This window comes from Rhea pennata, chromosome 36 (genome assembly GCF_028389875.1).
Source record: "Rhea pennata isolate bPtePen1 chromosome 36, bPtePen1.pri, whole genome shotgun sequence".
Lineage (NCBI taxonomy): Eukaryota > Metazoa > Chordata > Aves > Rheiformes > Rheidae > Rhea > Rhea pennata.
In genome coordinates, this window is record NC_084698.1 from 249,296 (window position 1) to 272,218 (window position 22,923).

Sequence of the window (22,923 nt, forward strand, 5' to 3'; positions counted from 1 at the left end):
GGGGCGGGGCCATGCAAATGTCCAAGCTGCTGGGAGGCGGGGCTGCCCATGCAAATGAGGGAGAGGGAGGGCGGGGGCAGCCATGCAAATGAGCGGGGGATGGGGGTGGGGCCTGGTAGGCCAAGCGATGGGGGGGTGATAGGGGCGGGGCCAGTCATGCAAATGAGGGGGAGAAGGGTGGGGCCAGATGGGCAAGGAGGGGGGACGCCGGGGGGAGGGGCCAATCATGCAAATGAGCGGAAATGCGGGGCGGGGCCATGCGGGCGACGGAATGCTGGGGCGTGGCCATGCAAATGAGCGGAGCGTGGGGGCGGGGCAATGGAGACGTGCAGAAAGGTGGGGCGGGGCCATGCAAATGAGAAGAGCGGAGGGGCGGGGCCGCGCGGACGTCAGAAACGCGGGGGCGGGGCCATGCAAACGAGCAGAGCGCGGGGGGCGGGGCCGCGCGCGGACGTCAGAAACGCGGGGGCGGGGCCATGCAAACGAGCAGAGCGCGGGGGGCGGGGCCGCGCGCGGACGTCAGAAACGCGGGGGCGGGGCCATGCAAACGAGCAGAGCGCGGGGGGCGGGGCCGCGCGGACGTCAGAAACGCGGGGGCGGGGCCATGCAAACGAGCAGAGCGTGGGGGGCGGGGCCGCGCGTGGACGTCAGAAACGCGGGGGCGGGGCCATGCAAACGAGCAGAGCGCGGGGGGCGGGGCCGCGCGCGGACGTCAGAAACGCGGGGGCGGGGCCATGCAAACGAGCAGAGCGCGGGGGGCGGGGCCGCGCGCGGACGTCAGAAACGCGGGGGCGGGGCCATGCAAACGAGCAGAGCGCGGGGGGCGCAGAGCGGCCCCGCCCCGCCGTCACTTCCGGCGCGTCCCATTTCCGGCCTCCCCCCCCCCCTCCCGGCCGCCGTCACTTCCGGCGCGCTCGCGGGGCCGCCAAGATGCCGGCGCTGCGGCTGGACCTGGGCGCGGCCAAGGAGCCGCTGGGGCTGGTGCGGGGCCTCCAGTGGGTGCGTGGCCGCGGCGGTACTGGGAGCACTGGGAAAGGGGGCCGGGGGGGCGGCTGGGAGCTACTGGGAGCCCTGGGAGGCTGCGGCCGGGCTGGGAGCGCTGCTGGGAGGGACTGGGAGGGACTGGGAGCGCTGCTAGGAGGGACTGGGAGGGACTGGGAGCGCTGCTGGGAGGGACTGGGAGCCTGCGGTCGGGTGTGGGGGCGCTACTGGGAGGGACTGGGAGCCTGCGGCCGGTCCATGGAGCGCTACTGGGAGGGACTGGGAGCCTGCGGCCAGGCCCAGGAGCCCTGCTGGGAGGGACTGGGAGCCCTGCTGGGAGGGACTGGGAGCCCTGCTGGGAGGGACTGCGAGCGCTGCTGGGAGGGACTGGGAGGCTGCGGCCGGGCTGGGAGCGCTGCTGGGAGGGACTGGGAGCGCTGCTGGGAGGGACTGGGAGGCTGCGGCCGGGCTGGGAGCGCTGCTGGGAGGGACTGGGAGCCTGCGGTCGGGTGTGGGGGCGCTACTGGGAGGGACTGGGAGCCTGCGGCCGGTCCATGGAGCGCTACTGGGAGGGACTGGGAGCCTGCGGCCAGGCCCAGGAGCCCTGCTGGGAGGGACTGGGAGCCCTGCTGGGAGGGACTGGGAGCCCTGCTGGGAGGGACTGGGAGCCCGCGGCCGGGCGTGGGAGCGCTGCTGGGAGGGACTGGGAGCCCTGCTGGGAGGGACTGGGAGCCTGCAGCTGGGCCCAGGAGCCCTACTGGGAGGGACTGGGAGGCTGCGGCCAGGACTGGGAGCCTCCCTAGGAGGGACTGGGGGCACTGGGAATGTTACTGGGAGGGACTGGGAATATAGAGAATGTTACTGGGAGCAACTGGGTGCACTGGGAATGGGGGGGAACTGGGAATGGTGAGGGAGGGGCACTGGGAACGTTAGTGGGAGAGACTGGGGGGTGTTGGGAATGGCAGGGGGAACTGGGAATGTTACTGGTTGGGACTGGGGGCACTGGGAATGACCAGGGGGCACTGGGAGCGTTGCTGGTTGGGACTGGGGGGCACTGGGAATGGCAGGGAGGGGCACTGGGAATGGCCAGGGGGCACTGGGAACGTTGCTGGTTGGGACTGGGGGGCACTGGGAATGGCAGGGAGGGGCACTGGGAACACTGGGAACAGCTGAAGTGACACTGGGAGGGACCGGAAGGCTGCAAGGACACCTTGGTGGTGTTACTGGGAGGAACCTGGTGGCGGCACTGGGCTTACTGGGAGGGCGACTGGGGGACACTGGCCTTACTGGGAGGCGAAGCGTCCCCACGGGGCGCGCGGGAATCGCGGCAATTAACGGCCAATTAGCGCCGAAACCGGTGGGTTTGGGTGTCCGTCCGAAGAGCAGCGGCAATTAGTGCTCGTTAATAATTGCCAGTGCATTAATTAGCGCATTAATTAGCGCTCGGTGACGCCCCCCCCTTCCCCCCCCCTGGTTAATAGCGGCCGCTAACGAGCTCCTGGTGCCTTCACTCCATCAGCGACCTGCGCAGCGGGCGAAGCTGTCGCTAATTAGTGCTTGGGGGCGATTAGTGTTAATTAGTATTAATTTTTTGGGGGGCTAATTACGGGGTGTTTAGGGAGCTGCTCGTTACGGGGGGGGGGGGGAGGAGGTTGAACCGCCGCCTAAACGACCCCCCCCCCCCCCGCCATGATCGCCATCGATAACCGCCGCTAATTATCGCCGGCGCTCGTTAGCGCCGCTCGCGCCGCCTCCTGCCGCTGGGTTTTTTTTCCCCAAAACCCCCCTTTTTTCCCCCCTTTTTTTTTTGGGCCGCCCCCGCGCAGATTTTCTCCATTTTCGCCTTCGCCACGTGCGGCCGCTACAGCGGCTCCGTCTCCTTCGGCGTCAGCTGCTCGGGCGGCCCCAACGTCACGGTGACGGCGGCGTTCGGTTACCCCTTCCGGTGAGTCCCCCGCGGGGCGGGAGGGTCCCTCGGGCCTGGGGGGGGTGGAGGACGAGGAGGAGGAGGAGGAGGAAGGAGGCGCTGGGGCTTTGAGAGGCGTCCGGGTGGCCACCAGCACCCGTGGGACACGGTCGATGGGGCAGATGGGGACCTTCAAGAGGGCTTTAGAAGGTCTTAGAAGGTCTTAGAAGGTCTTAGAAGGTCTTAGAAGGTCTTAGAAGGTCTTAGAAGGTCTTAGAAGGTCTTAGAAGGTCTTAGAAGGTCTTAGAAGGTCTTAGAAGGTCTTAGAAGGTCTTAGAAGACGCAAGAAGGAGTGTGAAGATCCCCTTCAGCCTGGTGAGGAGGAGGAGGAGGGTGGCGGCGGTGGGGCTTTGAGAGGCGTCTGGGTGGCCACCAGCAGCACCCGTGGGACGTGGTGGATGGAACAGACAGGGACCTTCAAGGGGGCTTTAGAAGGTCTTAGAAGGTCTTAGAAGATGCAAGAGGGAGTGAGAAGGTCTCCTCGAGCCTGGGGGAGAGGAGGAGGAGGAGGAAGAAGGAGGCGCTGGGGCTTTGAGAGGCGTCCAGGTGGCCACCAGCACCCGTGGGACACGGTCGATGGGGCAGATGGGGACCTTCAAGAGGGCTTTAGAAGGTCTTAGAAGGTCTTAGAAGGTCTTAGAAGGTCTTAGAAGGTCTTAGAAGGTCTTAGAAGGTCTTAGAAGGAGTGTGAAGATCCCCTTCAGCCTGGTGAGGAGGAGGAAGGTGGCGGTGGGGCTTTGAGAGGCGTCCGGGTGGCCACCAGCAGCACCCGTGGGACGTGGTTGATGGGGCAGCTGGGGACCTTCAAGGGGGCTTTAGAAAGTCTTAGAGGGTCTTAGAATGTCTTAGAGGGTCTTAGAAGATGCAAGAGGGAGCACGAAGGTCTCCTTGAGCTTGGCGAGGAGGAAGAGGAGGATGAAGGTGGCGCTGGGGCTTTGAGAGGTGTCCGGGTGGCCACCAGCACCCGTGGGACGTGGTCGATGGGGCAGCTGGGGGCCTTCAACGGGGTCTTAGAGGGTGCAAGAGGGTGCAAGAGGGTGCAAGAGGGAGTGAGAAGGTCCCCTCGAGCCTGGGGGAGAGGAGGAGGAAGAAGGTGGCACTGGGGCTTTGAGAGGCGTCCGGGTGGCTACCAGCAGCACCCATGGGATGTGGTCGATGGGGCAGCTGGGGACCTTCAAGGGTCTCTAGAAGATCTCTAGAAGGTCTCCAGAAGATGCAAGAGCGAGCACGAAGGTCTCCTTGAGCTTGACGAGGAGGAGGAGGAGGATGAAGGTGGTGGTGGGGCTTTGAGAGGCGTCCGGGTGGCCACCAGCACCCGTGGGACGTGGTCGATGGGGCAGCCGGGGGCCTTCAATGGGGTCTTTTAGAGGGTCTTTTAGAAGGTCTTTTAGAGGGTCTTTTAGAAGGTCTTTTAGAGGGTCTTTTAGAAGGTCTTTTAGAAGGTCTTTTAGAAGGTCTTTTAGAAGGTCTTTAGAAGGTCTTTAGAAGGTCTTTAGAAGGTCTTTAGAAGGTCTTTAGAAGGTCTTTAGAAGGTCTTTAGAAGGTCTTTAGAAGGTCTTTAGAAGGTCTTTAGAAGGTCTTTAGAAGGTCTTTAGAAGGTCTTTAGAAGGTCTTTAGAAGGTCTTTAGAAGGTCTTTAGAAGGTCTTTAGAAGGTCTTTAGAAGGTCTTTAGAAGGTCTTTAGAAGGTCTTTAGAAGGTCTTTAGAAGGTCTTTAGAAGGTCTTTAGAAGGTCTTTAGAAGGTCTTTAGAAGGTCTTTAGAAGGTCTTTAGAAGGTCTTTAGAAGGTCTTTAGAAGGTCTTTAGAAGGTCTTTAGAAGGTCTTTAGAAGGTCTTTAGAAGGTCTTTAAAGAGGGAGCACCAAGGTCCCCTCGAGCCTGGCGGGGAGGAGGAGGAGGAGGAGGAGGCCGGAGGCCGGGGAAGGCGAGCGCCGCCCGCCCGCCCGCCCGCCTCGCCCCCGCCGCTCCAGGTTGAACCGGGCGACCTTCGCGCCGCCGCTGAAGGACCTCTGCAACGGCACGTGGGCCGCCGACGTGCACCTCGTGGGCGACTTCGCCGCCGCCGCCCAGTTCTTCGTGGCCGTGGCCGCCGCCGCCTTCGTCTACGCCGCCGCCGCCCTCGCCGTCTACCTGGGCTGCCTCGGCCTGTACCGCGCCGGCGCCGCCCGGCTGCCCATGGCGGTGGGTCGCCCCGGCGGGGCTGGGGTGGCCCAGGGTGCTCCAGGGGCGTCGTGGGAGCTGGAGTCCCATCCTGGGGGGCCCAGGGTGCTCCAGGGGCATCATGGGTGCTGGAGTCTCATCTTGGGTGGCCCAGGGTGCTCCAGGGGCGTTGTGGGAGCTGGAGTCCTGACTTGGGTGGCCCGTGGAGCATCTTGGGAGCTGGAGTCCCATCTTGGGTGGCCCAGGGTGCTCCAGGGGCGTCATGGGAGCTGGAGTCCCATCTTGGGGGGCCCAGGGTGCTCCAGGGGCGTCATGGGTGCTGGAGTCTCATCTTGGGGGGCCCAGGGTGCTCCAGGGGCGTCATGGGAGCTGGAGTCCCATCTTGGGGGGCCCAGGGTGCTCCAGGGGTGTCATGGGTGCTGGAGTCCCATCTTGGGTGGCCCAGGGTGCTCCAGGGGCATCATGGGTGCTGGAGTCTCATCTTGGGGGGCCCAGGGTGCTCCAGGGGCATCATGGGTGCTGGAGTCCAATCTTGGGTGGCCCAGGGTGCTCCAGGGGCGTCATGGGAGCTGGAGTCCCATCTTGGGGGGCCCAGGGTGCTCCAGGGGCGTCATGGGTGCTGGAGTCTCATCTTGGGGGGCCCAGGGTGCTCCAGGGGCATCATGGGTGCTGGAGTCCAATCTTGGGTGGCCCAGGGTGCTCCAGGGGCGTCATGGGAGCTGGAGTCCCATCTTGGGGGGCCCAGGGTGCTCCAGGGGCGTCATGGGTGCTGGAGTCTCATCTTGGGGGGCCCAGGGTGCTCCAGGGGCATCATGGGTGCTGGAGTCCAATCTTGGGTGGCCCAGGGTGCTCCAGGGGTGTCATGGGTGCTGGAGTCCAATCTTGGGGGGCCCAGGGTGCTCCAGGGGTGTCATGGGTGCTGGAGTCCAATCTTGGGGGGCCCAGGGTGCTCCAGGGGTGTCATGGGTGCTGGAGTCCAATCTTGGGGGGCCCAGGGTGCTCCAGGGGCATCATGGGTGCTGGAGTCTCATCTTGGGTGGCCCAGGGTGCTCCAGGGGCGTCATGGGAGCTGGAGTCCCATCTTGGGTGGCCCGTGGTGCTCCAGGAGCATCATGGGAGCTGGCGTCCCATCCTGGGTGGCCCGTGGAGCATCTTGGGAGCTGGAGTCCCGGCTTGGGGGGGCCCAGGGTGCTCCAGGAGCATCATGGGAGCTGGAGTCCCATCCTGGGTGGCCCGTGGAGCATCATGGGAGCTGGAGTATTGGCTTGGGGGGCCCAGGGTGCTCCAGGGGTGTCATGGGAGCTGGCGTCCCATCTTGGGTGGCCCGTGGAGCATCATGGGAGCTGGCGTCTCATCTTGGGTGGCCCAGGGTGCTCCAGGGGCGTCATGGGAGCTGGATTCCCAGCTTGGGTGGCCCGGGGTGCTCCAGGGGCATCATGGGAGCTGTAGTCCCAGGCGGGGTTTCCCATGATGCTCCAGCACCCCCAGGGGCATCATGGGAGCTGGAGTCCCAGGCGGGGTTTCCCATGATGCTCCAGCACCCCCAGGGGCATCATGGGAGCTGTAGTCCCAGGCGGAGTTTCCCATGATGCTCCAGCTCCCCAGGGGCATCATGGGAGCTGTAGTCCCAGGTGGGGTTTCCCATGATGCTCCAGCGTGCCCCGGGGCATCATGGGAGCTGTAGTCCCAGGCGGGTTTCCCATGATGCTCCAGCTCCCCAGGGGCATCATGGGAGTTGCAGTTCCCCCCCCCAAGCTATAAATACCCCCCAGTTTGGGGGGGGGGGGGCTCATGTCCATGGTGGGAGGGGGCAATTGGGGGGGGGGCAAGGGGGTAATTTGGGGGGGTGATTTGGGGGGGCGAAGGGGTGATTTGGGAGGGGGCAATTTGGGGGGGGCAAGGGCGTAATTTGGGGGGGCAATTGGGGGGCGAGGGGGTAATTTGGGAGGGGCTAATTTTGGGGGGTGAAGGGGTAATTTTGGGGGGGGTCAATAACCCCCCCCCCGGGTTTCTCTCTCGCTGCTGCCGTGGACAGGACTCGGGGTAAGCGTCGGCCCCCCCCGTTTTTTTTTGGGGGGGGGGCGATGGGGGTGTGGGTGGGGGGGGAGGTCTCCCACCTTTCGGGGTCACACCCCTCCCCCCATCAGCCCCTAATTTTTTTGGGGGGGGGCCCCCAGGTCTGTGGGACTTGGGTGCCCCCCCCCCCCCCAGACCGGCAGTCTGTCCTCTCCCGCCCCCCAATTTTGGGTGCCCCCCCCCCCAGACCGGCAGTCTGTCCTCTCCCACCCCCCAATTTTGGGTGCCCCCCCCCCAGAATCGGGCTCTGTCCCCGTCCAGCTGCGCTTTTGGGCTCCACCATGTTGAGGAACCTCAAGGTGGCCCTCAGGGTGTCCCCACCCCCCCCCAACACCCCCCCCAACACCCCCCACCCCCCACCCAAGACCCTTCCCAACCTCTCGGGCTCCCTCTAACCCTCCGCTTCCTCCTCCTCCCCCCCCCCCCCCCCACCGCCCCCCCCAGGACTTCGTGGCCACCGTGGTCTTCTCCTTCCTGTGGCTCGTGAGCACCTCGGCGTGGGCCAAGGCCCTGACGGACGTGAAGGTCTCGGTGGCGGCGCCGCTGCCCGGCTGCCGCCCGCCCACCACCTGCTCCGCCGCCGCCGTCAGCCCCGCGGGCTCCCTCAACGTCTCCGTGGTGGGTCTGGGGGGGGGCGTTGGGTGGGGTCGGATGGGGAGGAGGAGATGGGTGGGTGGGGTCGGTTGGGGAGCAGGAGATGGGTGGGTGGTGGTGGGTCTGGGGGGGCATTGGGTGGGGTTGGATGATGAGGAGGAGATGGGTGGTGGTGGTGGGTCTGGGGGGGCGTTGGGTGGGGTCAGATGGGGAGCAGGAGATGGGTGGTGGTGGTGGGTCTGGGGGGACGTTGGGTGGGGTCGGATGGGGAGGAGGAGATGGGTGGCGGTGGTGGGTCTGGGGGGGGCGTTGGGTGGGGTCGGATGGGGAGGAGGAGATGGGTGGCGGTGGTGGGTCTGGGGGGACGTTGGGTGGGATTGGATGGGGAGGAGGAGATGGGTGGGCGGTGGTGGGTCTGGGGGGACGTTGGGTGGGGTCGGATGGGGAGGAGGAGATGGGTGGTGGTGGTGGGTCTGGGGGGGGCGTTGGGTGGGGTCGGATGGGGAGGAGGAGATGGGTGGCGGTGGTGGGTCTGGGGGGGCGTTGGGTGGGGTCGGATGGGGAGGAGGAGATGGGTGGTGGTGGTGGGTCTGGGGGGGGCGTTGGGTGGGGTCGGATGGGGAGGAGGAGATGGGTGGGCGGTGGTGGGTCTGGGGGGGCGTTGGGTGGGGTCGGATGGGGAGGAGGAGATGGGTGGCGGTGGTGGGTCTGGGGGAGCGTTGGGTGGTGTCGGATGGGGAGGAGGAGATGGGTGGGCGGTGGTGGGTCTGGGGGGGCGTTGGGTGGGGTCGGATGGGGAGGAGGAGATGGGTGGCGGTGGTGGGTCTGGGGGAGCGTTGGGTGGGGTCGGATGGGGAGGAGGAGATGGGTGGGCGGTGGTGGGTCTGGGGGGGCGTTGGGTGGGGTCGGATGGGGAGGAGGAGATGGGTGGCGGTGGTGGGTCTGGGGGAGCGTTGGGTGGGGTCGGATGGGGAGGAGGAGATGGGTGGCGGTGGTGGGTCTGGGGGGGCGTTGGGTGGTGGTGGTGGTGGGTGGGGTCGGATGGGGAGGAGATGGGTGGTGGTGGTGGGTCTGGGGGGGCGTTGGGTGGGGTCGGATGGGGAGCAGGAGATGGGTGGTGGTGGTGGGTCTGGGGGGACGTTGGGTGGGGTCGGATGGGGAGGAGGAGATGGGTGGCGGTGGTGGGTCTGAGGGGGCGTTGGGTGGGGTCGGATGGGGAGGAGGAGATGGGTGGTGGTGGTGGGTCTGGGGGGGCGTTGGGTGGGGTCGGATGGGGAGCAGGAGATGGGTGGTGGTGGTGGGTCTGGGGGGGCGTTGGGTGGGGTCGGACGGGGAGGAGGAGATGGGTGGCGGTGGTGGGTCTGGGGGGGCGTTGGGTGGGGTCGGATGGGGAGGAGGAGATGGGTGGCGGTGGTGGGTCTGGGGGGGCGTTGGGTGGGGTCGGATGGGGAGGAGGAGATGGGTGGCGGTGGTGGGTCTGGGGGGGCGTTGGGTGGGGTCGGATGGGGAGGAGGAGATGGGTGGCGGTGGTGGGTCTGGGGGGGCGTTGGGTGGTGGTGGTGGTGGGTGGGGTCGGATGGGGAGGAGATGGGTGGTGGTGGTGGGTGATGGTGGTGGTGGGTGATGGTTATGGGTGGTGGTGGGTGATGGTTACGGGTGGGTGGTGCTGGTGGGTGCTGGTGGGTGGTGCTGGTGGGTGCTGGGTGGTGGGTGCTGCTGGTGGGTGCTGGGTGGTCACTCACGGCCCCTCCCCCCCTCCTCCCCCCCGCAGATCTTCGGCTTCCTCAACCTGCTGCTCTGGGCCGCCGGCTCCTGGTTCGTCTACAAGGAGACGGATCTGCACCGCCCCCCCCCGCCCCCCCCCGCCGCCGCCCCCGGGGCCCTGTGACCCCGCCCCCCACCCTCACCCCGCCCCCACCCCGCCCCCCCGCCCACCCCCCACGGCGCGGTCACCGCGTTGAACCTCACTCCGGGCAGGTGCCACCTCGCGTCCTTCTCCTCTTGTCTTTTGGCCAAATTTGGAGCGTTTTGGGGTATTTTGGGGGGCTCGGCGGGGTGGGGTTTTTTTTTGTCGGGTTTTCCTTTTTTTTGTCTTTTTTTTTAACGCTAATTTTATCGGCCGGCGAGGCCGAGGCGCTCGTTGGGTGGAGGGCGGCGGCGTGGGGTGGCGGCATGGGGCCCCCCCTCTCCCCCCACCCCGGGGCGCGCCCGAGGGCCGAGGCGGAGCCGCGCGGCGGGAGAGCCCGGGTCTCGATTGGTCGGGTTGGCCCGGGTCTCGATTGGTTTGGGTTGGCCCAGGTCTTGATTGGGTTGGCCCGGGCCTCGCTCGATTGGTCGGGTTGGCCCGGGTCTCGATTGGGTTGGCCTGGGCCTCGATTGATTGGCCTGGCCTGGGTCTCAACCGGTTGGGTTGGCCTGGGTCTTGATCGGGTTGGCCCGGGTCTTGATTGATCGGGTTGGCCTGGGTTTTGATTGATCGGGTTGGCCCGGGTCTCGATCGGGTTGGGTTGGCTCGGGTCTCGCTCGATTGGTTGGGTTGGCCCGGGTCCCGATTGGGTTGGTCCAGGTCTCGACCAGTTGGGTTGGCCCGGTGTCTCGTTTGGGTTGGCCCGGATCTTGGCTGATTGGGTTGGCCCGGGTCTCGATTGGGTTGGCCCGGGTCTCGGTTGGTCGGTCGGATTGGCCTGGGTCTTCATCGGGTTGGCCCGGGTCTCGGTTGGTCGGATTGGCCTGGGTCTTCATTGGGTTGGCCCGGCTCTCGGTCGGTTGATCGGGTTGGCCCGGGTCTCGACCGGTTGGGTTGGCCCGGGTCTCGGTTGATCGGGTTGGCCCGGGTCTCGACCGGTTGGGTTGGCCTGGGTCTCGGTTGATCTGGTTGGCCCGGGTCTCGACCGGTTGGGTTGGCCCGGGTCTCGGTTGATCGGGTTGGCCCGGGTCTCGACCGGTTGGGTTGGCCCGGGTCTCGGTTGATCGGGTTGGCCCGGGTCTCGACCGGTTGGGTTGGCCCGGGTCTCGGTTGATCGGGTTGGCCCGGGTCTCGACCGGTTGGGTTGGCCCGGGTCTCGGTTGATCGGGTTGGCCCGGGTCTCGACCGGTTGGGTTGGCCTGGGTCTCGGTTGATCTGGTTGGCCCGGGTCTCGACCGGTTGGGTTGGCCCGGGTCTCGGTTGATCGGGTTGGCCCGGGTCTCGACCGGTTGGGTTGGCCCGGGTCTCGGTTGATCGGGTTGGCCCGGGTCTCGACCGGTTGGGTTGGCCCGGGTCTCGGTTGATCGGGTTGGCCCGGGTCTCGACCGGTTGGGTTGGCCCGGGTCTCGGTTGATCGGGTTGGCCCGGGTCTCGACCGGTTGGGTTGGCCCGGGTCTCGGTTGGGCTTTGGGTTTGGGCCGAGTCCGGGTCGCCGCCGCCTCGTGTAGACGCCGCCCATTGGGGGCCACCTCTGGCCCCGCCCCCCGCCTTGGCCTGGGTCCCCAGACTCCTCCTGCCCTCGGGGACCTGCCGCCGGGGACAACCGCCGTGGGCTCCGCTGCTCCGGTCCCACGTCGGCGGGCAGGGTGGAGGTGACGGCGGCTCGCTGGAGCCGGAGGTGGCCGGGGTGGTGGCCGGGGTGGTGGCCGTGGCAGCTGTGGTGGTGGCCATGGTGGCCCTGGTGGTGGGGATGGCCGTGGTGGTGGTGGCGGCCGTGGTGGTGGCCATGGTGGCTGTGGTGATGGCCATGGTGGCCGTGGCCATGGTGGTGGCCATGGTGGCTGTGGTGGTGGTGGCCGTGGTAGTGGCCATGGTGGCTGTGGTGGTGGCCATGGCCATAGTGGTGGCCATGGTGGCCGTGGCCGTGGTGGTGGTGGCCATGGTGGTAGCTGTGGTGGTGGTGGCCATGGTGGGGGAGAACCTGCGGCTGGGTAGAGTTAAGGTGGTGGCCGTGGTGGGGACCATGGTGGTGGCCATGGTGATGGCCATGGTGGCCGTGGTGGTGGTGGCCATGGTGGTGGCCGTGGTGGCCATGGTGGGGGAGAACCTGCAGCTGGGCAGAGTTAAGGTGGTGGCCGCTGTCCCTCTCGCCCGCTTCGTGCTGTTACGCGGTGTCCCCCCCTTCGTGCCACCTTCTCCCCGCTCATGTCACCTTCTCCCCGCTCATGTCACCTTCTGCCTCGTGCCACCTTCTCCCCCCAGAAGCTCCTTGTCCGTCTCCACCTCCATCTTTTTTTTGGGATTTTTTTTTTTCTGCAACTGCCTCAATAAAGAAGCTCTTGGAGAACCTCCAAAATCCACGTTGGGTGGGTGGAGGTGGTGGGGGGTCGCTCCTGGGCTCCAGGGGACCCTGCGGGGTGGACGGGAAGGTTGAGGAGCAGATTTTTTTTGGGGGGGGGAGGGGCGCAGAGATGGACTCGGGCCTGGTTTTGCTCCCAGTTTTTATTACCCCCTCCCCAAATCTGTGGGTCCCCCCCACCGCCACCCCACACTTCCATCTCCACGTTGCCACCCGCCGGTGGCCTGGATCTGCTCCGCGTCCCCTTGCTGCTCCCCACCCCGTTGTCCTTTAGTTGGGGGCCCCGGTGGCCTGGTTCGGCGCCCCCCTGTGTCGTCCCCACCCCACCCCCGCCCCGAGTTGCGGTCGTGGAGGTCCCTGGTGGCCTGGACCCTGCGGTGGCGGTGGCCCGGCTCCGCGTCCCTCGCGGGCCCGCAGCGATGTCCGCCGCGGCGGTGGCCCTAGTTTCTGTCCATGGTGTCCAGGATCCAGTTGACGTAGTTGCACACGCGCGTGTAGACGCCCGGGCGCCCGGGCAGGGCGCAGGTCTGCAGCCCCCACGACACGATGCCTTGGAGGGTCCCGTTGCATGACAGCGGCCCCCCGGAGTCACCCTGGGGGCAGAGAGGGGACAGTGTTGGGGGGAGGGGGGAAGAGGGACATCTTAGGGGGGCAGGTCCCAGGGCCGGGTGACACCTTGGAGGGCGTCTCCCAAGGTTGGCGAGCGTCCTAAGGGCTCCCAGGGGTGGAGAAACATCTCAGGGGGGTTTGGGGGGGCTTCTTTGGGGGGGAGGGATAGGATGTCTTCTGGGCGGCGGGGGAGTGGTCGTTGCCCGGCTCAGGGGGGCCGTGGCAAGGAGGTCCTGGAGCTGGAGAACCCTTTGGAGCTGGGAGCGATAAGAGCCTCGAGCTGAAGGACACGTGGGGCTGGGCGGCGGCCATCAGGGCGGCCCAGGAGACCTCAAAGCTGCGGGGAGGGGGCGCAGCGCTGCGGACGAGGGGGTCCCGGGGTGGGGGGGATGGTGGTGGTGGGAGCTGGCTGGAGACACCCGCCCACCATGGGACGCAGCTCCTCGCCTGCAGGATCTCCTGGCCCAAGAAGGGGCAGAAGATGGAGGAGCTGCTCGGTCTCGAGAGGGTCCCGCTGCTTTTTGGGGGGTGGAGGACACCAGTTTGGGGGTTCTTGGTGGTGGTGGAGGTGGTAGTTTGAGGGTTCCCCATGGTGGTGGTAGTGCCAGTGGTAGTTTGGGGGTTCCTGGTGGTGGTGGAGGTGGTGGTAGTTTGGGGGTTCCCGGTGGTGGAGGTGGTGGAGGTGGTAGTTTGGGGGTTCCCAGTGGTGTTGGAGGTGGTAGTTTGGGGGTTCCCAGTGGTGGTGGAGGTGGTGGAGGTGGTACTTTGGAGGTTCCCGGTGGTGGCGGAAGTGGTGGAGGTGGTAGTTTGGGGGTTCCCAGTGGTGGTGGTGGTGGAGGTAGTTTGGGGGTTCCCCGTGGTGGTGGAGGTGGTAGTTTGGGGGTTCCCGGTGGTGGTGGTGGAGGTGGTGGTAGTTTGGGGGTTCCCGGTGGTGTTGGAGGTGGTGGAGGTGGTAGTTTGGGGGTTCCCCGTGGTGGTGGAGGTGGTGGGGGTGGTAGTTTGGGGGTTCCCCGTGGTGGTGGAGGTGGTAGTTTGGGGGTTCCCCGTGGTGCCAGTGGTAGTTTGGGGGTTCCCCGTGGTGGTGGAGGTGGTGGTGGTGGTAGTTTGGGGGTTCCCAGTGGTGGTGGAGGTGGTAGTTTGGGGGTTCCCGGTGGTGGTGGAGGTAGTGGTGGAGGTGGTGGTGGTGGTAGTTTGGGGGTTCCCAGTGGTGGAGGTGGTAGTTTGGGGGTTCCCAGTGGTGGTGGAGGTGGTAGTTTGGGGGTTCCCGGTGGTGGTGGAGGTGGTGGTGGAGGTGGTGGTGGTGGTAGTTTAGGGGTTCCCAGTGGTGGAGGTGGTAGTTTGGGGGTTCCCCGTGGTGGTGGAGGTGGTAGTTTGGGGGTTCCCGGTGGTGGCGGAAGTGGTGGAGGTGGTAGTTTGGGGGTTCCCAGTGGTGGTGGTGGTGGAGGTAGTTTGGGGGTTCCCCGTGGTGGTGGAGGTGGTAGTTTGGGGGTTCCCGGTGGTGGTGGTGGAGGTGGTGGTAGTTTGGGGGTTCCCGGTGGTGTTGGAGGTGTTGGAGGTGGTAGTTTGGGGGTTCCCCGTGGTGGTGGAGGTGGTGGGGGTGGTAGTTTGGGGGTTCCCCGTGGTGTTGGAGGTGGTAGTTTGGGGGTTCCCCGTGGTGCCAGTGGTAGTTTGGGGGTTCCCGGTGGTGGAGGTGGTGGTGGTGGTAGTTTGGGGGTTCCCAGTGGTGGTGGAGGTGGTAGTTTGGGGGTTCCCGGTGGTGGTGGTGGAGGTGGTAGTTTGGGGGTTCCCAGTGGTGCCGGTGGTAGTTTGGGGGTTCCCGGTGGTGGTGGAGGTGGTTGAGGTGGTATTTTGGGGGTTCCCGGTGGTGGAGGCGGTGGTGGAGGCGGTGGTGGGAGGTGCCGGCACCTGGCAGGAGTCGACGCGCTGGTGGCGCACGCCGGCGCAGAGCATGTTGCGCGTGAGGCGGCCCGGGTAGGCGCGGCGGCAGTACTCCTCCGAGAAGATCTCCACGTAGGCGCAGATGAGCTGCTGGGGCTGCGTCACTGCAACACGGCGGGGGGGGGGGGAGCTTACTCCGGGGTTACTCGGCTCTACTCCAGGGCTGCTCTACTCCGGGGTTACTCGTCTCTACTCCAGGGTTGCTCGGCTCTACTCCGGGGTTGCTCAGCTCTGCTCTACTCCAGGGTTGCTCAGCTCTGCTCTACTCCAGGGTTACTCGGCTCTACTCCGGGGTTGCTCAGCTCTGCTCTACTCCAGGGTTGCTTGGCTCTACTCTACTCCGGGGTTACTCGGCTCTACTCCGGGGTTGCTCTGCTCTGCTCTACTCCAGGGTTGCTCTGCTCTGCTCTAGGGCTTCTCTGCTCTACTCCGGGGCCTCGCCACTCCGCCCCGCTCTACTCCAAGGCCTCGCCACTCCACCCCGCTCTACTCCGGGGCCTCGTGGCTCCGCCCCGCTCTACTCCAAGGCCTCGCCGCTCCACCCCGCTCTACTCCAAGGCCTCGCCGCTCCGCCCCGCTCTACTCCGGGGCCTCGTGGCTCCGCCCCGCTCTACTCCAAGGCCTCGCCGCTCCGCCCCGCTCTACTCCAAGGCCTCGCTGCTCCGCCCCGCTCTACTCCAAGGCCTCGTGGCTCCGCCCCGCTCTACTCCAGGGCCTCGTGGCTCCACCCCGCTCTACTCCAGGGCCTCGCTGCTCCACCCCGCTCTACTCCAAGGCCTCGCCGCTCCGCCCTGCTCTACTCCGGGGCCTCGTGGCTCCGCCCCGCTCTACTCCAAGGCCTCGCCGCTCCGCCCTGCTCTACTCCGGGGCCTCGTGGCTCCGCCCCGCTCTACTCCAAGGCCTCGTGGCTCCGCCCTGCTCTACTCCAAGGCCTCGCCGCTCCGCCCTGCTCTACTCCAAGGCCTCGTGGCTCCGCCCCACTCTACTCCAGGGCCTCGCTGCTCCGCGACCTCGCTACTTTTGGGTCCCACCAGTGAGGAACCTCCCTCGCTTGCCCCCAGCGAGTCGCTCCAGGCTCGTCCCGCTGAAGGTCTGGCCTCACTCCTTACTCCTGCCTTACTCCGACTTTACACCAGGGAAGAAGGAACCCCCTGCCCTGCCCCTTGGTTTACTCCGGCTTAACTAGCTCCCGACCAACCGCAGCACTCGCCAGGCTCGTTCCTCCGCGCCCGCCGCTACGACTCGGGCGTCGTTGCTCCAACTTTGCTCCGGGTCCCGGCTCACCTTGAGGGGTGGTGATGGTGCCCCAGCCCGAGACGAGGCAGGTGGCCCCGGCTGGGGCGCAGGAGCGGGGCAGAGCCAGGGGCTGCACGGCGGCGCCGAGCCGCGCCGGCTGGTCGAGCCGCAGCAGCATGAGGTCGTTGTCCAGCGTGGCTGGGTCGAAGGCCGGGTGACGGATGGCCTGAACCACCCGGCGGTCCTGCTCCGTCCCCTCCGCCACGCGCAGGTTGTACTCGCCCAGGCGCAGCCGCAGGCCCCTGCGCCGCCGCGGCGGGGACGGAGGACGGGGATGGAGGCGGTGGTACGGGACGGACGTAGGGACGGGCGCGGAGGTGGAGGCGGACGGACCGAGGAGGTGGAGATGGAGGTGGGGACGTGGGGATGGAGGAGGGGGAGGGAGGGGACGCGGGTGGGACGTGGGGATGGAGGTGGGGACGTAGGGATGGAGGTGGGGGGGGACATAGGTGGGACGTGGGGATGGAGGAGGAGGAGGAGGAGGGAGGGGACGCGGGTGGGACGTGGGGATGGAGGTGGGGGAGGGAGGGGACACGGGTGGGACGTGGGGATGGAAGAGGAGGAGGAGGGATGGGACACGGGTGGGACATGGGGATGGAGGTGGGGGAGGGAGGGGACACGGGTGGGACGTGGGGATGGAGGAGGGGGAGGGAGGGGACACGGGTGGGACGTGGGGATGGAGGTGGGGGAGGGAGGGGACACAGGTGGGACGTGGGGATGGAGGTGGGGGAGGGAGGGGACGTGGGTGGGACATGGGGATGGAGGTGGGGGAGGGGGGGACATAGGTGGGACGTGGGGATGGAGGAGGGGGAGGGATGGGACACGGGTGGGACGTGGGGATGGAGGAGGAGGAGGAAGGGGACGCGGGTGGGACGTGGGGATGGAGGAGGAGGAGGAAGGGGACACGGGTGGGACGTGGGGATGGAGGAGGAGGAGGAAGGGGACGCGGATGGGTCGTGGGGATGGAAGAGGAGGAGGAGGGAGGGGACACGGGTGGGACATGGGGATGGAGGTGGGGGAGGGAGGGGACACGGGTGGGACGTGGGGATGGAGGAGGAGGAGGAGGGATGGGACACGGGTGGGACATGGGGATGGAGGTGGGGACGTGGGGATGGAGGTGGGGGAGGGGGGGGACATAGGTGGGACGTGGGGATGGAGGAGGAGGAGGAAGGGGACACGGATGGGACGTGGGGATGGAGGTGGGGGAGGAAGTTACATCCCCCGGCCATGTCCCCACCCCAAGTCCCTCTCCAATGTCCCCGTCCCACAGCCATGTCCCGTGTCCCCATCCCGTGTCCTTGTCTCCATCCCCAGCCATGTCCCCACCCCAAGTCCCTCTCCCATGTCCCCATCCCACATCCGTGTCCCGTGTCTCCATCCTGTATCTCCCTCCCCATCCCGTGTCCCCATCCCATGTCCTTGTCCTCATCCCATGTCCTCATCCCATGTCCCCATCACACACCCATGTCCCGTGTCTCCATCCTGTATCTCCCTCCCCATCCCGTGTCCTCATCCCATGTCCATGTCCTCATCCCATGTCCTCATCCCATGTCCCCATCACACACCCATGTCCCGTGTCTCCATCCTGTATCTCCCTCCCCATCCCGTGTCCTCATCCCATGTCCATGTCCTCATCCCATGTCCTCATCCCATGTCCCCATCCCACACCCGTGTCCCGTGTCTCCATCCTGTATCTCCCTCCCCATCCCATGTCCCGTGTCTCCATGCATATCTCCCTCCCCGTCCTGTGTCCCCATCCCATGTCCTTGTCCCCATCCCATGTCCTCGTCCCCATCCCATGTCCTCATCCTCATCCCATGTCCTCATCCCATGTCCCCATCCCACATCCGTGTCCCATGTCTCCATGTGTATCTCCCTCCCCGTTCCATGTCCCGTGTCTCCATGCGTATCTCCCTCCCCGCCCCGTGTCCCCGTGCCCCCGTCCCGTGTCCCCACGCCGTCCCCACGCCGTCCCCACCGGTAGAAGCAGTGGGCGGCCGAGAGCACCCAGTTGGGCCTCAGCAGGATGCCGCCGCAGCGCACGGGCCGGTAGATGTAGACCTGCCAGGGCTGCGAGAACGGGATGCAGGGGTAGCCCCCGATGATCCGGTCCTCGTCGTCCTGCGCCCCGCCTGGGCACGGGGACACGTGGGACGGCGCCTGCCGTGGGGCCGCCGGCCGCCCGCCCTGTCCCCTCCCCGCCGTGGGGCCGCCCGTCTTGTCCCATCCCCACCATGAGGATGTGGGACATCCATCGTGTCCCATCCCCACCATGGGGACGTGGGCCACCTGCTGTGTCACCTCCCTTCCATGGGGATGTGGGACACCCATCATGTCCCCTCCCTGCCATGGGGACACGGGCCGCCCGTCGTGTCCCATCCCCACCATGGGGACGTGGGCCACCTGCTGTGTCACTTCCCTTCCATGGGGATGTGGGACATCCATGATGTCCCCTCCCTGCCATGGGGACACGGGCCACCTGTCATGTCCCATCCCCACCATGAGGACATGGGACATCCATCATGTCCCCTCCCTTCCACGGGGTCGTGGGCCATCCGCTGTGTCACTTCCCTTCCATGGGGACGTGGGCCACCAGCTGTGTCACCTCCCTTCCATGGGGATGTGGCCCCCCCATCATGTCCCCTCCCTGCCATGGGGACACAGGCCACCTGTCGTGTCCCATCCCCACCATGGGGACGTGGGCCACCCATTGTGGCCCCTCCCTTCCATGGGGTCAGAGGCCACCCATCATGTCACTTCCCCCTTCCATTGGGATGTGGGCCACCAATGGTGTCCCCTCCGCACCATGGGGACGTGGGCCAGCTGCTGTGTCCCCTCCCCACCATGGGGATGTGGGCCACCCATCATGTCCCCTCCCTGCCATGGGGTTGTGGGCCACCTGCTGTGTCCCCTCCCTTCCATGGGGCCACGGGCAGCCATCACGTCCCCTCCCTTCCATGGGGACGTGGGCCACCCATCATGTCCCCTCCCCCCCATGGGGACATGGGACATCCATGGTGTCCCCGCCCCACTGTGGGGCTGTGGGCCACCTGCTGTGTCCCCTCCCTGCCATGGGGACGTGGGCCACCCGCTGTGGAGACACAGGACACCAGGAGGTGCCATCCTCAGCCTCCTTTGGCTGGGGAGGGGACAAGGCTGGGGACACGGGGACAAGGACTGGGGCACAGGTGGGGAGGGGACACGGATGGTGACATGGATGGAGGGGACCCGGGGGCTTCGACGGGGACTGGGACACCAACGGGGAGGAGAACACGGATGGGGACACGGATTGGGGACACGGATGGGGAAGGGCATGGACGAGGACGGGGTGGGGACACCAATGGGGACACGGAGAAGAGCAGGGAGGAGTCCGCGGATTGGGACACGGATGGGGACGAGGATTGGGACGTGGGCAGGGACATGGGTGGGGACGGGGATGAGGAGAGGACGGGGATGAGGACACGGACGGGCACGGGGGAGGACGTGGATGGGGACATGGACAAGGACATGGATGAGGCCCTGGACTGGGACACGAGTAGGGAAGGGACAGAAATGGGGACACGGGCAGAAGTGGGGACGTGGACGTGGACGTGGACGTGGACGTGGACGTGGACGTGGTGGGGGACGTGGCCAATGGGGGAAATGGCCTGGGGACGGGGATGGGGAGAAGACGTGGATGGAGACACCAAGGAGGACGTGGCTGGATGGACATGGGGGGTCCCGGGGGAGGACCTTGGGGGGGGGGTGACACACGGGTCTCACGTACCTGCTGTCACCAGGAGGAGCAAGGCCAAGGGCAGCAGCTCCATGGCCCTGAGGGGACGCGGTGTCACGGGCCACCCTTGATGTCCCCAACCGCCCCCCCTCCATTGCCCCCCCCGGCCCTCCAGTCATCCCTGCACTCCCCACCTCCCTCCTTCCATCCCTCCCTCCATCCCTCCCTCCATCCCTCCTTCCATCTTCTCCTTCCATCCCTCCCTCCATCCCTCCTTCCATCTCCTCCTTCCATCCCTCCATCCTCTCCTTCCATCTCTGTCCATCCCTTCCTTCCATCCCTCCATCCCTCCATCCCTCCTTCCATCTCTCCATCCCTCCTTCTATCCCTCCATCTTCTCCTTCCACCTCCTTCCATCCCTCCTTCCATCCCTCCTTCCATCCCCTCCTTCCATCCCTCCATCCCTTCCTTCCATCCCCTCCTTTCATCCCTCCACCCCTCCATCCCTCCTTCCTTCTTCTCCTTCCATCCCTCCTTCCATCCCTCCACCCGCTCCTTCCATCTCCTCCTTCCATCTCCTCCTTCCATCCCTCCATCTCCTCCTTCCCCCCGCTCCTTCCATCTCCTCCTTCCATCCCTCCTTCCATCCCTCCTTCCATCCCTCCTTCCATCCCTCCATCTCCTCCTTCCATCCCCTCCTTCCATCCCTCCTTCCATCCCTCCATCCCTCCTTCCATCCCTCCATCTTATCCTTCCATCCCTCCATCCCCTCCTTCCATCCCCTCCTTCCATCCCCTCCTTCCATCCCTCCTTCCATCCCTCCATCCCTCCTTCCATCCCTCCATCTTATCCTTCCATCCCTCCATCCCTCCTTCCATCCCCTCCTTCCATCCCTCCTTCCATCCCTCCATCCCTCCTTCCATCCCTCCATCTTATCCTTCCATCCCTCCATCCCCTCCTTCCATCCCCTCCTTCCATCCCCTCCTTCCATCCCCTCCTTCCATCCCTCCTTCCATCCCCTCCTTCCATCCCTCCTTCCATCTCCTCCTTCCATCCCTCCTTCCATCCCTCCATCTCCTCTTTCCATCCCTCCTTTCATCCTTCTTTCCATCCTTCCTTCCATCCCTCCTTCCTCTCTCTTCCCCCTCCTCCTTCCATCTCTCCTTCCGACTTCGCTCCTCTCTTTCCTCCTCCTCCTCTCCCCTCCGTCCTCCCCGTGTCCGATCCCGCAGGACGCCGGGGGCCACCTGCCGTGTCGGAGCATGTCGAAGCGCGTTGGAGCGTGTCCAAGCGTGTCGGAGCGCGTCGGGGCGCGTCGGAGCGGCCGCGGCCCCGTTTTGTGCCCAGTGCGGCGGGATCAGCCCTGCCCCGATCCGCCCCCCCCCCGCCCCGGGGCCTCGCCGAGGAGCGAGGGAGGGAGGGACGGATGGATGGACGGATGGAGGGAGGGATGCAGCGGAGGGGGGTGGAGGGAGGGACGAGGAAGTGGAATGGGGAGGATGGAGGGATGGAAGGACGCGATGGGGGATGGAGGAAGGGAGGGAAGAAGAAGCGCGATGAAGGCTGGATGGAGGGAGGGATGGGAGAAGGGATGGATGGAAAGACACGATGGGCGATGGAGAGAAGCAATGGGAGATGGAGGGATGGATGGGGGAAGGGAGGGATGGAGAGACGCGATGGGGGATGGAGGACGGGAGGGATGAAGAACCTCAACGAAGGATGGACGCAGGGATGGATGGGAGAAGAGAAGGATGGAGAGAGGCAGTGGGGGATGGAGGGATGGAGGAAGGGAGGGATGAAGAAGTGCGATGGGGGCTGGAGGGACCCGGTGGAGGCTGGCTGGGCCCCGTGTCCTCAGTGCCCCAAAGGGCCCAGGCATCCGGGTGCTCCAACTGCCCCACACCCACCCCCAGAGGACCCAGGCGTCCGGGCTCCCAGTTACAGGGATTTGTCTCTCCTGAGTTAAGCTGGGTGGATGGGGGGGGGGGGGGAGGTGTTCCCGGACGCCTGGGCCCTCAGCCAGCTCCTAGGGTGGAACCGGGCAGCCCGCGGGTGCGGGCGCGCGGCCAGGACACCTGGTCCCTTCCCAGCACCAGCTTGGAGCTCGCAGCACCCCGGACTCCTGGGCCCCTCCACCCCCTCGTCACGTTGCCAGAGTGCCTTCCCTTTTGTTCTGCCTCAGTTTCCCTCCAACCTCGTTATCTGCCCTAATTAAGCCGCAATGAGGCCAGGGCGGGTGACGCCCTTCGTGACTCAGTGGATTTGGAGGGCAGGGAAAATGCTCCGAGGCCTTTTTGGCGTGCTCGGCTACTTGGGTAAGTATGGTGCTTGGGGGCAGGGTGGTGGTGGTGGGGTTGCGTGGACAGGAGGAAAGTCATTGCGTTTTTATTAGGCACATTACTGTAACAACTCTGCACTTTGCTGCGCTTATATTAGATGGATTGCTGCATCACGGGGCGGGAGGGGTTGTATGGGGGGGAAACCTTCCTGCGCTTCTATTAGGTGTATTACCATAAGAACAGCGTGGGGCTGGAAGGGGAGGGGGGCAGGAAGCGACTGCGCTACTATTAGGCACACTACGGTAGCGAGCCTATGGGGCCCAGTATTGGGGGGGGCCTGAAAGCAGCCGCACTCGTATTATAGGCGCTACGGTAGCTGGGAGGGGCACGCTGTATATGGAGGGAGGGGAGGAACTGGTTGCGCGTGCCATAGGCGATTTACGGTAGCGGGGTGGTGGTGCTGGGGCAACTTCGTGCCCCCCCTTTCCCTTAAAGGGGCCACGCCCTGATTTTGTTGCCCCCCCCCACGCCCCCAAGGCGCCCCTGGAGGGCAGAGGAGATGCGAGGGGGCAGTTAGGGGGCAGGAGGCTGGTCCATGGTGGGGTCTACAGCAGGGTGAGACCATCCATGGTGGCATCAGACCACCCTTGGTGGGGGTCTCTGGTGGGGCCAGGCCATCTACGGTGGAGTCCGTGGGTCTGTGGTGGGGTCAGACCACCCGTGGTGGGGGTCTCTGGTGGGGCCAGGCCATCTATGGTGGAGTCCGTGGGTCTGTGGTGGGGTCAGACCACCCATGGTGGGGGTCTCTGGTGGGGCCAGGCCATCTACGGTGGAGTCCGTGGGTCTGTGGTGGGGTCAGACCACCCATGGTGGGATCCATGGTGGTCTGTGTCAGGGTCACGAGGTCTGTGGTGGGGTCAGACCACCTGTGGTGGGGGGGGTCTATGGTGAGGCCAGGCCATCTGCGGTGGTGTCTGTGGTGGGGTCAGACCACCTGTGGTGGGGGGGGGTCTATGGTGAGGCCAGGCCATCTGCGGTGGTGTCTGT

At 66.0% G+C, this 22,923-nt stretch overlaps 2 protein-coding genes across 2 annotated transcripts; one reads left to right on the forward strand and one right to left on the reverse strand.

Annotated features, from left to right (window-relative positions):
• Positions 1-904: 904 nt before the first annotated feature.
• LOC134152946 (synaptophysin-like protein 1) lies at positions 905-9,662 on the forward strand. The gene is made up of 5 exons (XM_062598705.1): positions 905-999; positions 2,808-2,926; positions 4,915-5,125; positions 7,625-7,798; positions 9,546-9,662. The coding sequence occupies exons 1-5, from the start codon at positions 931-933 to the stop codon at positions 9,660-9,662; spliced, it is 690 nt and encodes a 229-aa protein (XP_062454689.1). The 5' UTR covers positions 905-930.
• A 2,817-nt stretch (positions 9,663-12,479) lies between these two features.
• On the reverse strand, positions 12,480-18,137 carry LOC134152954 (trypsin-like). Its single transcript, XM_062598714.1, has 5 exons — positions 18,116-18,137; positions 17,861-18,014; positions 15,871-16,124; positions 14,554-14,690; positions 12,480-12,632 (listed from the first exon to the last, which is right to left on the reverse strand). Exons 1-5 carry the CDS (start codon positions 18,135-18,137, stop codon positions 12,480-12,482), a joined length of 720 nt encoding a protein of 239 aa, XP_062454698.1.
• Positions 18,138-22,923: the final 4,786 nt, after the last annotated feature.

What these genes read in the sequence shown, in the direction of transcription:
- LOC134152946 (XM_062598705.1), top strand. Translation starts at nt 931, where the DNA reads ATGCCGGCGCTGCGGCTGGACCTGGGCGCGGCCAAGGAGCCGCTGGGG. An exon ending in TGGTGCGGGGCCTCCAGTGG is followed by an intron (nt 1,000 to 2,807) that starts GTGCGTGGCCGC and finishes GCCCCCGCGCAG; the next exon opens with ATTTTCTCCATTTTCGCCTT. An exon ending in CCGCCCGGCTGCCCATGGCG is followed by an intron (nt 5,126 to 7,624) that starts GTGGGTCGCCCC and finishes CGCCCCCCCCAG; the next exon opens with GACTTCGTGGCCACCGTGGT.
- LOC134152954 (XM_062598714.1), bottom strand. Translation starts at nt 18,137, where the DNA reads ATGGATGTCCCACATCCTCATG. An exon ending in GCCGCCCACTGCTTCTACCG is followed by an intron (nt 16,125 to 17,860) that starts GTGGGGACGGCG and finishes GCGGCGGCGCAG; the next exon opens with GGGCCTGCGGCTGCGCCTGG. An exon ending in AGCGCGTCGACTCCTGCCAG is followed by an intron (nt 12,633 to 14,553) that starts GTGCCGGCACCT and finishes CTCTGCCCCCAG; the next exon opens with GGTGACTCCGGGGGGCCGCT.